The sequence below is a fragment of the Oryzias latipes genome, chromosome 6 (genome assembly GCF_002234675.1).
Source record: "Oryzias latipes chromosome 6, ASM223467v1".
Taxonomy (NCBI): domain Eukaryota; kingdom Metazoa; phylum Chordata; class Actinopteri; order Beloniformes; family Adrianichthyidae; genus Oryzias; species Oryzias latipes.
The window spans coordinates 12,902,063-12,914,695 of record NC_019864.2 but is presented as its reverse complement, the minus strand read 5'-3'; the positions used below and the strand labels follow the sequence as shown (position 1 = coordinate 12,914,695).

The following is a 12,633-nucleotide window of genomic DNA, read 5'->3' as shown; positions in this document are numbered from 1 at the left end:
AAGAGTTTTTTGCAGGGAAAAAAAAAAGAATCGATTGATATCTTTTATAAGGAGTAAGGGGTAATATATGCATTTTTAATGCTGTCGCTCAATGAGTTTTCGTCTGAGTGGATCATAAAAAGCAGATATAAAAGTGAACGTGAGTAATAGCATCCTTATTTGTGAGGGTTTGAATGTTACGCAGCCATGAAGTGTCCATAAAGAATGTCTTGCAGCCTTCCATGTGATGAAGCAAAGTGAGCCCATGGGGGTCGCATGGATCCTCCGAGTCGTTGTTTACAGCTGCAGAGCAGGAGGAGCTGCCAGCCTCAGGTGACCGAAGGCTTTTATTATTTGTCGGCACTCAAACCGATCTACAACTTCCTCCCCTGTCTTTGTCTGTGAACACGTCGTTATCCCGGCGTTCATATTTCTCCTCTTCTTCTGCTTAGACTGGCAAATTCACTTCACAGCGTGATACTAAAAGATCCATGCGTGGTTATGGCTCAGTGGTAAATTATATTAATTGTTTTGTGCTCTGACAAACACGAACAATTATACCTGCCTCAGCAGTGTTGGCGAATGTCTTATTGATCAAAAGACATCCCAGGACAGGAGAGGAGAATCTACAAGCCAAAGAGGTGGACGGTACATGGAAGAACTGTTCCACTTTCAGTTTGTCCTTCATCTTGGCTTAATAATTAGTCACAGGTCCAAGCTGTCTGGTTCTTAGCTTCTTTGCTCAATTCTCCCCTGTGAATATTGGTTGCAAAGTTACTGAATTGAGGAGAATTTTTATAGGAGAATTCTCAAACTCCCCCACCTTAACGTGGTGGGAGGAGTTTGAGAGCTCGAGTGATCCCAGGAGCTAAGCTGTCTGGGGCTTAAGCCCCTGGTAGGGTCTCCCATGGCAGACAGGTCCTGGATGACGAGACGAGTAAAACTAAGGACCCAATTGCGTCGCCCAGATTGGCGTCACCGGGGCCCCACTCTGGACCCAGGCCTGGAGTTGGGGCTCACTGGCAACCGCCTGGTGACTGGGGCTCTTGCCATGGGCCCCTCTTGGCCCCGATGGGCCCACCACCCGTAAGAGACCTGAAAAGGGGCCGGTGCAATGTGGTTTGCGTGGCAGTCAAAGGCGGGTGCCTCGGCGGCCCATTCAAAAAAGCCACACAAGTAAAGCTTTGGAGCAATTTCATTAAAGAAAATCAACCTCACTTCCAGGTATCCTGGGTCATTACGTCACTACACCACAGGTCTCAAACTCCAGGCCTCGAGGGCCGGTGTACCACATGTTTTCCAACTAACCTGCCATTGAAGCTCCTTATTGGCTAAAGACACTTGATCCAGGTAATCAGCAGCAGATGAGGCAGGATTTCTGAAAAATTTGCAGGAGGTCGGCCTCTAAGCCTGTCTGACACCCCTGCTCTACACACCATAATCAATTAGGCCTTTACTTTGAACCAATAGCTAAATTGCTCATCTTTCCTTCTTAGCCAATCACAATCATAATATTGCCTATAAAGTCTCACTCTGAGTATTTTTTATCAATTTTTTAAGTGTTCCTGGTGCTCTTTTAATTATTATGCAGTTTTTAGCCAAACTCAAAAACCTGTCGTTTACCAGGTCACAGTTTCTGCAGAGCGGCAGGAGTTTAGTAGAAATTTGCCTCCCAGTTGTGAGAAGGACTGTTGGCACAGATTAACCCCCGCCACCCCCTTCCCCTCCCCTTTCCGAAAGCTATCTGTTTACAAACTCCCCCGCTAGCTTAACCCAGCCCCTCACAACCCCTACTAAACATTACAGGTGCAACAAAAAGGGCGAGCAATATCTGAGCTATCCATCCATACAGTTATAGTCAGATCCAAGATTGGACGAGGAAAATAAAGACGTACATGGAAGGTCTACAAGAATATGAATCAGAATAGAGAGCAGAGATTTTTCAAATGGCATGCTCATGATTCACAACAATTTGAATAAAGAAATACTTAAAAAATGCAATTTTGAACTCAATGTTCTTTCTACATAAAAACATAAAAAACATCCCACAAAAACATGATGAAAAGACCATTTTCATCGGAGTGGGTCTTTGAATTCACGGATAGTTGTCTCTCCCCATTCAGTCACCGGGCAACTTTGAAGGGAGATCGTCTCATTCAGCATCTAAACCAATATTTCATTAGTGTGTTGGTATTAAATTATTAATTCAAACTTAGGATTTTTCTTAAAAAAAGGATTGTTTAGTGCAAATTGTTATTTTATCATAATGATCAACGGTGCAAAACATAATTATCAAAAGCTTCGGGCCAGTCATTATCAGTAATGCTTTTTCATAATTACCTTTACTTTTTTAGTACCGGTATTCTCAAATTGCTTAAAAAAACTCCCAAAAAGCCTGTGTATCACTGCTGAGCCTGGATTTATGTCTATAAAAAACAGCAAATCACAGCACTGGTGAATAATTGATTCACTAAACTTTTTTTTCTTTTTTTCAGTGTTGACAAAAAGAATTTATGTCTGGCGTTTAAATGGCAATAGAGAAATCAAGGCGGCCAAATGCTGGAAACAACGTGAATAATCTATCATCAGCTCCTGACGGGCCATAAAAGATCTCAATCACTATTATGATCGGGAGGACGTAAAAGGAAAAAAAATAAATAAATAACAGGCAAAGGCAGCTCTTACACCTCAACACATTTTTGAATGTTGTTAGCATCTGTTCCTGTTGGGGTTTACTTAAAGATCTCCACAATTTTTAGTGGGATACCCCTTAAAACCATTGCTTAATTACTAAATAAAAAGGAAAACACTTCTCTTAAGGATTTAAAGCTGCTCTTTACACATTATTTGCAGTCTCTCTGATAAATGGAAGATAAAAAAGCTGCTGCAGGTGAGCTTCTATCCCAATAGCACCATTTATTACTTCACAAATTGACTGAACTGTTTGGTTTACATTTCAAATTCAGCTTCTAAGACTTGTGAATAAAAAAAAAATTTCTTTCCTTAAAGCACGATCAACCTTTCCCTTGACAACTGCATGCTAAGCATTTTCTTGACAAGAAAATGGATATATGAAGCAGCTTCTTAGCATAGAGCCCATTTTAAATTCATCGCGCAAAACCTCTTGCTGATTCGGAGCACGCCCGTCAATCTGCCTGTGAAATGAAGAGCCAGGGGCGACCGGCCCAGACACATCAGCTGCTTTTTGGATCTCTGAAGAAAAAGAAATACTTCAAGCCCTCACACTCACAGACTGATTTCTCCTTCTAAGATGGGCTTCATCCTCATTCTGTGTGTTTGGGAGGCAACTAAAGTCAACTGAAAATAAATATTGAGAATATTTCCAGGTAAAGTAAGTGTTTCATTATGCATCATTCAATTTCTGGCTTTGAATCAATTTTCAAAAATCATCTATTTAGGAAAAAGGTTTTTTTTTTTTCAAATAATACTGCAATGCTTCTGTTTATTTGTATCTATAACCCTTCTGCTCCTTTTGTTTTTTAATGTTTGTCTTTTATCTATTCTTCATGAAAGGAATAAAAACTAAGCATCTCTTTAAATGTTTTGAAAGGTGCTTTTTAAATCAAATTTTTTAGTATTTTTATTACAGCAGAATGCATTTGCTTTGTGCTCTTGTTTTGAAGAGGTTATGAATAAAAAAAATACTTTGCAAGAAATATAAACTTTTAGATGTAATTTTTTACAGCAAATATTAAATACACAACAATGCATTACATCTGATGTTTAATTTAATTTTTTTTTAATAAATCCTCCAATAAAAACACACTTATGGCCCAACAGCTTTTATTGGTAAATTGAGACATTTGTACAAAATCCAGATTGACAAAAGTTTAACAGGAAGACATCACAGATGCCAGACAATAAATACAAATTAAATGTTATGGAATGAAAATATTGACACTTGATATGTCTTGTTAAAAAAGAATGCTTTTTTTCGTTTCGTGCTAAAAATCATCAAATAAGATTTTCTTTTAAATATGGTGAATTAAAAATTTACTAAAATTCGAAATAGTTCAAAGTCTCTAAATAGTTGAATATTTTTTCTTTATAAACGATATTTAGGGCTGATTGTCTGGTGGAAAAAAACCTTTTCTTGACGTCCAAATTTTCTTCTGAATAAAATGGGTTCAATTTCCTGTTTTTTGTTTTGTTTTTGCTTCACTGTGAAAAAGTGTTTGTCACTTCAAAATTAGATAAACAGACATGCATCAACAGTGGAGTCATAGAAAACTAACAACTGAAAGTCAGACCACATCTTGGCACGAAGCTTGTAAACATGTGACTGAGTCTGGAGTTGCAATGTCTTCAATCAGTTCAACTCCAGACTGACAGACATCTGGCTTTCCTCGTGGAGTGCTTCTGCCGATTCCCATCATCTTTGCTGAACAGACCGGATGCTTTCCTTTAACCTCTTGGTTAACAGCGGGCCGGCTCTGCCACAGTACGTATGTGTGGCGCTCTGCAGCGCAGCTTCCAGTGGTTTGAGGAGTGACGTCTCCAAGTTCTCACCAAACTGATACTACACAGAAATAAAAAAAACACACCTTCTTATTCAAATGAATGGGAACGTGTGTCCAAACTTTTAGTCTGTACTGTTTTTTTTTTTTTTTTAAATTCATCTGACAGCCTGCGATCTACGGTCACACCCCTCATTACATTCATGGATCATAAATGTAATGGATCATTATCTTTTCTAACTTTAGCTATTTTTATACAGGAAAATCAAGAAATGTGCACAAAAACGGAGCATTAGAACATCAAAGTTAAACAAATCCTGAAACCTGACAGGCAGATTGAGCCTGAAGGGAGAGTCAGTTGAACAGCTATGCAGCAGACACACAGAGAAATGAGATGGATGAAGTTTATGCCACGGTCTGTTGAAGTAACAGCCTTGAGTTTCTGGGTTCAGCAATAGCTACACTCTGGCATCCTTCCTAATGTGTCCTAATGTGGAAGCAAGTGCTATATTGTGCATTAGCACAAGACGAGAAGGCATTACAAATAAATCCTTCTGGAAAGCCACTCCGTGTCATCCGACATGGTAAAAAGAAGTCGGTGTCGTCACACAGGTGGCCTACTCTGATCATCCCCAACTCCTAATTTCCATCTGTCAGTTTGGTTTGTGTTCAACTGATGAACATCTCGTACCACAAGTACACACCACTGTGCTCAGTGATGCATGACAGCAGAGAAGGAAGGCGCAGCTGCCGTTCTTCAGAAATTCCCATCATATATTGCTTTTTTTTCTCATCAAAACATAAAATTCAACACTCTAAAAAAAATCTTACATTTAATATTAGCCACTAAATCTTGTATTGATCTAATAAATAGGTATGTTTGTATCTTTTTTAAGTTTGGCAAAGTGGTAGATTGCTCCAAGCTATGTTTCTTTATCATGTTTCCCACACTGCAGCAGGCAATAAAAAAACATTACCATCCTCTTATTGATCTAGAAGGAGAAGCTGCTTTGTCCATTAACCCATTATGATGCTTCAAACTCAGATCAGCAGTAAACATTTTACAACTGTTGAGTGGGTCTGGCTGGATAATGGCTGTGGCCTTTATTGAAAGCTCACTTTCTGGTTGAAATAGGGAATGTGGGGCCGACTATGGAGCAGAAGTCCCTCCTGCTTCAGGATGGCTGGCTCCTGGTTTTCTCTCTTTGTTTTCATTCGCCAAAGAGTGGAACATTTTTGATCAACAAGTTCCTGGTAGCATCCTTCTTTATATTTGGTGCATTTTGTTTGCCTGTGACAAATAACCGTACTTTTCTACCTCTAAAATCAGGTGGGGTAGGCTAGAGCTGTTTGTCTGTTCTGCTGGAGAGACTGATGGAGCTTTGAGAGCTGAGTGCCCCGTAATGAAGCCTGCTCGTTTACTTAATGGCTGAGAACATTGCCTGCACTGATAGTGGCCAGGATAGGCCCTGTGGTGGTAATGGATGGAGACCAGCTAATGAAGCTTCTTTTGCTCCCCTCCCACTCCAATCGCTGCCTGCATGTTGACCGGTGTGCTGAAATCAACGAGAGCAGATCAAAAGAAGGCCTCTGGCAAAAGCAACCACAGAGCTTTTAGACCAATTTTCTTACTTGCCGATGACGGAAGTGTTGTGAGTATTTAGGTTTATTTGACGCTAATGCTGTCAAGTTTTCACAAAAACGTCTAAAATCATTTTAGACGCCTGAAGAAAGACATTTTAGGATGAAAGGATTTGTGCATTTTCTTTTTTTTTTTATAAACAAGATAGAACTTTTCCGGCAGATGTTATGATTCCCGGTTCCAAAACCTGGCAAAGCCTTAGTCACATGGGGCCTGTAAATGGGTTCACCTATATGAGTGCTGCGGGTTTTGGCTTGTACGGCGAATGAAGGTTGTAGAGAGACGTGGCCATATCTTCAGGGGAATGCAGGCGTCTTCAGAAGAGCCTCAGGGGAACACCTTGAGACTCGTACAGCTACCTCAAGAGGCATAATGAAAAAATCTTTCGATTGTCGTGCATGTGGCAAGTGTATCGTGAAGTATCTGTGAAGCTATGTTCACACTAGGCATGTGATGGGCATTCAAGAATACGCATTCTTTAACACGCTTTTAGTCCGTGGTGTTCACACTGGACTGTCTATACACAGAGCCTGAGAAAATGGTTGTAGAAACTTGCGTAGCGACGCATAAACGTGACAGTTTTAAACGCAGACGCCCCAAAAGTGCATTTACATAGATTTTCATTGAAAGTGGTCGCTTGAACGCACATTGCTGAGGGTGATGTGAGCGTAGTTTAAAGTAAATGTAAGTTGTATGCAATTATGACATATGGATGAGCCAGTCATGTGGTCCCCTTGTTATTAGTGAGGTGCGAGTTCTCGCCGCTTACTGACCACACAAATGCCGCATGCACGTAGGTGATACGCAAGTAGCCGTAGGATGTCAGCACAAACTACACTCAAATGTAACCAGGAGCCTGCATGCCTGAACAGCACGTACGAGCCCTGCAGATTTAGGGGGAACTGAAAACATTAAAAATCTGTACGACACGCCTGCGTCTCACCTACTTCACCCTTACATGTGGTATAAGTGTTCACTATGATTCGTTTCTCACAGCATGCCTGTAAAAAAACAAAACTGTGCATGAACCTTTTCTCTCTACGCGCTCACCAAGTGGTCTACGACCTTGATACTTTGTGCGGGCCACCTGCGTGCCCGAACAAGTTTGCCCATTTTTCACCAGCAGACAGCCCGTATCCACCCGTAAGGGCAGTTGTGACCAAGGCTTTAAGCAGATATCACACAAAATGCAGAAACTGTTTAATAGCCTATCGATTAAACATTTATGCGTGGAAACTTCCACAGAAAAAAACAATGCCTTCCAGAGACTATTGATTATGTAATTGCTATTGAAAGTATTTCCGTATTATGTACTCCACGTACATAAGCCCCTAACTCACTTAACTTCCTAAACGATAACCTTGTCTCATCAGTTGTGTGTAAAAAAAAAAGAAGATTTTTTTGCACTTTTTGCCTTCATCAATCCCTAAATGGATGAATGACTAATTATTGGGAGACTGATCTTACCTTTTGGATGGTCTTATAAACAGCTTGGAAGGCTGGCTGCTTGTCGTTGTGATAAACTCCTCTGTTTCCATGGAGAATGAAGACACCTTCCCGTTCAGCCTGCGCGCAGTTGCTGCCATACATGCAGTGGTCTGGCCTGTAGTTCCACTGGCATGGAAACACATACAGGCTTTCTGAAAAGGCAAAATAAAAAAAAAAGCACATTTGTAAAATTTCAACTGTTTTTGATCAACAAATTAAAAGGGGTGGCAAATGAAAGAACTGTAAATTCTATTCAGTGCAGCACAAGAAGTAGTTCCTACCTGGATTATGGTGAAATATTATATTAAGAAGATCCTGGTCACCCCAGGTGATATTGAGTTTATATTTTTGGAGAAGTGGCATTAGCATTTCTTCCCACTTCAGTGCAACAGCTGTCATGTCATTCTGCAGGAAGGATTAAGTGTAATGAGCCAACATTTTGAAGGATTGGTGCTTCATATTAGTAGCAATGAGATGGTCCGGAAATCTCCCCTGGAATGGTTTAGGAAGGAGTAACAAGTGTGACCTCAACTGGTCCGTTTAGGTATTGCAACGTTGCCAATTTCAGTAGATTTTCAGACTTCCCAATAGATAAACCTATATTTTGGACATTTTACTGACAAATTAAAAAGAAAATAAATAACAACCACATTGATATTTATCACACATGCTTACAGAAAACTTGAATCAATACAAGTAATAGTGATTATCCTCACATTTTGGGGATGTTTACCTTGAAATATTTTTCCCTGAGGCGTGTCATGTTCATCAGCATTACACCTGAGTTGACACCCGTCTTTCCATAATACGGGTGGCGGGCGAAACGATTGTACCAGCCGATGCGGGGCTCCTCGTGTTCTGGAGCCATAGCAGCCAACTGGCTTGAATCAAACAGAGAAAGCAAAGCCCAGATATCCTCTACTGGCTGTAAAAAAAGAATATCCGTATCCACATAAAGTAAAGAGTCCACCTCCTTTAGGATTAGCTAGAAAGACACACGAAAAGGTATTGTTACACTCAAAAAGACATGCTCCTGTTAGAATAAATAATGGACTCCTGACTTACTGGCAGGAAGAGTCTCTGAGAGGCACAAGGTTTGAAGAGCTTCTTCCACTCATTTGCATTTTCTTTAGGAAATGTGATGGGATAGATGGTGAAGGTGAACTTTGCCTTGACCTCTCTGGGCCATGTTATCAACTTTAAAAGGAAAACAAGACACAAAAAATGTTGGTGCAATTTACACGCAAAACAAGATTGAATCCTTTTTTTTTCTTTAAAAAAAAACAATAATAAAGGGGTAAACATAACATGTGCCTGATAACTGTGTGTCTATAAAAAAGTCAACAATCTTGACAGCTACCACTTTTTATGAAGCCACCAACAGTGTAAATTATGGAACATTGTGCAACTGCATGAAGAGCACTCTGAGAACAAAGACCCAGATGATAGTGCAGTTATTCAGTTTATCTGGTGGCATTTGTGGTCCCTCAGTGGAACACAATGTAAACGGATGATTTTTAGCTGTGGCTGAATGTTCAACTGTGACTCAATAAAAACAATTATTAAAAATATGGGCCTTTTTTTTATTAAAATCATGTACAAAACACAAAATCATGTACCAATCACAACACAATCCTACAGCTTCAAGATTGAAAGGGAGAAGTCAGATGAACAATGTCCTTTTTTTATACATGCCCCTGCTAAATCAAGAAACTTGTATGTGTACAAAAATACAGAGTTTATTTAGATGGCCCCACCGTTGGCCATTAACAATAAATACAAAAAAAGAGAAGCAACGTGAAATTAATTACCTTTAACATAACTTGAATTCGATTCTTCAATACATATTTTTAAAATGGAAAACGTGTGTACAACGTTTCAAATGATATTGTTGTAGATTCCAGAGTTTAACACCAACACAAGAAAAACATTTGTTTTAAAGCAGAACGACCAACTGGGGGCTTGAAAATAAATCTACAATTTAAATCTTCAGAACTAAAAACAAAAATCTTATGAAAACTCTATGCCAGAGCTCTATTTTTAACTTTAAACATACCTAACAGAGGCCTCACACCAAACTGTGCTTTTGACCACAGAAAATTCATTAGAAAAAAACAGTTGGTCCCCTAAAAAAAATGCCACTTTTTTGTGTTTATCATTTTAAAGAAGGCTTAGAAGCTGCACACTGACATGTAATATCTAAGATAAGAGTACAAAACATTTCGTGTGGACACTTACAGCATCCCTGAAGCTGTCGTGCAGTTCATCCTCTGCAAAGATGTAGAAGTGCACAGGTTTTTTGCTGAAGAGGACAGCAGACTTTACCATGGTGAGAGTCTCTTCTAGCCTGGGGCCACAGGCAACCACAGCCACATGACTTGTGTGTGCTTCTTCATCACCATGTTCCTTTGAGACAGAGCCTGGCTTCTCACTAACACAGAAGACACAGTAAAAATATTAATATGTAAGCACTTTCTAGTTTTGGGTATCTTTACATGTGCAAGGTGGGAAATGAGTAAAAATACTAACAGCGTTTTGGAGAAATAAAGGAATTCAGGGGTAAATACACACATAAGTACACATATTACTAATAAATGAACAAGTAACAGAATGAATGTATATGTATTCTTGAAGAAAGAAATACTTCAGGAGGAGGGGGGAGTGGGTGTAACTTCATTAGCACAATTATCATGAATCGCATGATAATTAAGGTTAGAGGACATATTGATAAGATAATGACATAATTGATAGAGTATGTAAAGGCAAAGGTTAATCTAAGCAAAATGGAAAGACAGAAGTTTGCAAAACAACAACAAGCAAGAAAAATCCTGAAGTTGATTTAGATTATTCAAAAGTCACAAAGCTAGAAGAGTCTACAGAAGAAGAGATCTATAATCTACTGAAGTTCCAGTAATTAAAGACCCACTCTGATGAAAATCATGTTTTTGGTGTTTTTAACTTTTTCTTGTGAAATTTTTCTGATGATGGGGGACATATATAAACAAAATAAAGCTTAAAATTGCATCTTTAAGTATTTTTTTTCCCCAAATCGTTGTTAATCAGGAGCAGATGAAAAAAATGAAGTTTAAGGTGTGACATAGAAGTTACTATTGCAAGCCACAACTGGCTGCTCTATTCTATTCTATTCATCCGCTTGTAAACAACTAGATCCATAAACGTCATTGTTTTACTGACAAAAAAACGTACAGCTGGATAAGCTCTAACATTGCTCCCCACTTTTGTTACATCAGTAATGTTAGAAGTGGAGCGTGTAAACAGGCGGATGATGAGAAGGGGACTGGCTTACTCCACGCCAACAGTCCTGCCCACAACTCAAAGACGAAAGTGCCACTCTGCAGAAACTATGTCCTAGAAAATTACACTTTCTTTATTTTGACTAAAAATGGCATAATCATAATTTTAAAAAAAAACTGCACTTATAAGATCAAATGATGATCAGAGTAGGACTTTAACATTAACATAAAATGATCTTGTCTTAAAGATTTGCAAAGTTAATCATACCTAAGAGAGGATTCCAACAAGCAGTTCACTCCACAAACTTCAGCAGGCAGTCTCCAATATGGATTCCAGTAAGAAACTGACAGTGATTTACACCTGACAGAATAAAAACATCTTTTGGACCGTCATAGTTCAATTCATTTCTTCAACATTGTTTCTCAGTCTTTGGGGGGGCTCCACTGCAGCTCTGCATGTTTGATTGACTGAAGGTTCAAATGCATCAGTCTGTGCGTCTTCTGGGATTAAGACACGATGAACTCTAGCATACCAAACTTCCAAGATTAATGTTTGTGTACAGCCTACATTTGCTCAACGGGTGGCTTCCCTTTAAATCCTGAAGATTTAGTTGATAGGTTAAATAATTACTTTGCCTTACTGAGTTTCTAAGTGGGAAAATGAGTGGCTAATAGTATGATGATAGCATCTGCCCCCTATCGCACACAACTGTCGTAAATATTAACAAACGTAAATAATTACAAAGAGTGGAGAATAGTTAGAGGAGGGAAAAGCCGAATTACGGGTAAAAACGTGTTAGTTGGAAATAAATGAACTACTAATTAATATAAACGTAACTTTCCTGGGTCTAGCGATAGCGTCTGCTAGCTGTAGTAGCACGTCAACAGCTGTCTTTTTTTTACGATAGCACCTGTTAGCTTTAGCGTGCTAACAGCTGTGTAAGCTAGGGTAAGTGAGTGGCAGTCATTAAATTCCATGGCGAATAAATTAACAGACAAAAAACAAAAACAGTGATACGCAGCAAATATAATACTACCTGCTCAGCTCTTCCCCGGGGCTTCGGAGGCCGGCCAGGCCCGGTGTTTTCCTGAGCAGGTGCCCGCTGTCGTGACTGCTCCTCCTGCCACCTGGAATAACGCCTGCGCTCAACTCGTCTCTGCCATCCAGGGTGGAGGCTAGTTGACTAAACACATACAGCAGCGAGAGGAAAGTGAAGACGGTGCAGAGGAAAAAGGTGTGAAGATAGCATCGCATTTTGTGCTTCACATATTAAAGACTTGGTAAAAGCCCCGTCTTTAACTGCTAATCCCATAAGAGGCAACAATACCAGCTACCTACTCTGCCCTCTGAGTAAAGTACCAGGCTAATCTGAGGAGTACTTTTGGCATTTTTCCACCCCTCCCACTCATTTTTTACACGTGCTCGTGTGAGGGTGCAATAAACTGCCACTCTTTTGATCTCGCTTAACTCACTTCGAAAGTAATACAATAAATACATACTTGAATTAAAATGCAGGTAGAGTGTTTAAAAGTTAAGTTCCCCAAGACATTTTGGTTATGATGCACTTTAGAGTTCACAAAAACAAAAAGCGTTTAAATGAACTAAGAGTATTTGTGCAGGAGGGCAAGTGTTAGCATTTTGAAGGTAAAAGTTCAACCCTTGGCTGTGAAGAAATGAGATAGGCAGCACTTGCAGAATTATATCTCTTTGTTGAGATATCTTACAATGATGACACGTCTTATTTTCCTAGTTTGACAGATGCTACCCCATACCATCATACTGCCTCCACCT

At 39.5% G+C, this 12,633-nt stretch overlaps 1 protein-coding gene across 2 annotated transcripts; it reads right to left on the bottom strand.

The window, feature by feature from the left end:
* Positions 1 to 3,766: 3,766 nt before the first annotated feature.
* Positions 3,767 to 12,228, bottom strand: LOC101159738 (glucoside xylosyltransferase 1). 2 transcript variants are annotated; one of them, XM_004069517.4, is made up of 8 exons: positions 11,879 to 12,228; positions 11,110 to 11,202; positions 9,826 to 10,018; positions 8,653 to 8,784; positions 8,321 to 8,572; positions 7,869 to 7,992; positions 7,567 to 7,739; positions 3,767 to 4,519 (listed from the first exon to the last, which is right to left on the bottom strand). In XM_004069517.4, exons 1-8 carry the CDS (start codon positions 12,094 to 12,096, stop codon positions 4,373 to 4,375), a joined length of 1,332 nt encoding a protein of 443 aa, XP_004069565.1. In that variant the 5' UTR covers positions 12,097 to 12,228; the 3' UTR covers positions 3,767 to 4,372. The 2 variants fall into 2 exon arrangements, with proteins under 2 accessions (XP_004069565.1, XP_011474221.1); XM_011475919.3 differs by lacking the exon at positions 11,110 to 11,202 and having other exon boundaries at positions 11,879 to 12,227.
* Between the last annotated feature and the right edge of the window lie 405 nt (positions 12,229 to 12,633).

Coding starts and splice junctions, on each gene's coding strand:
- LOC101159738 (XM_004069517.4), bottom strand. CDS start 12,096: ATGCGATGCTATCTTCACACCTTTTTCCTCTGCACCGTCTTCACTTTC. Junction 8,573..8,652: donor CTCAGAGACTCTTCCTGCCA/GTAAGTCAGGAG, acceptor GTGTCTTTCTAG/CTAATCCTAAAGGAGGTGGA. Junction 7,993..8,320: donor TCAGGGAAAAATATTTCAAG/GTAAACATCCCC, acceptor TCCTTCCTGCAG/AATGACATGACAGCTGTTGC.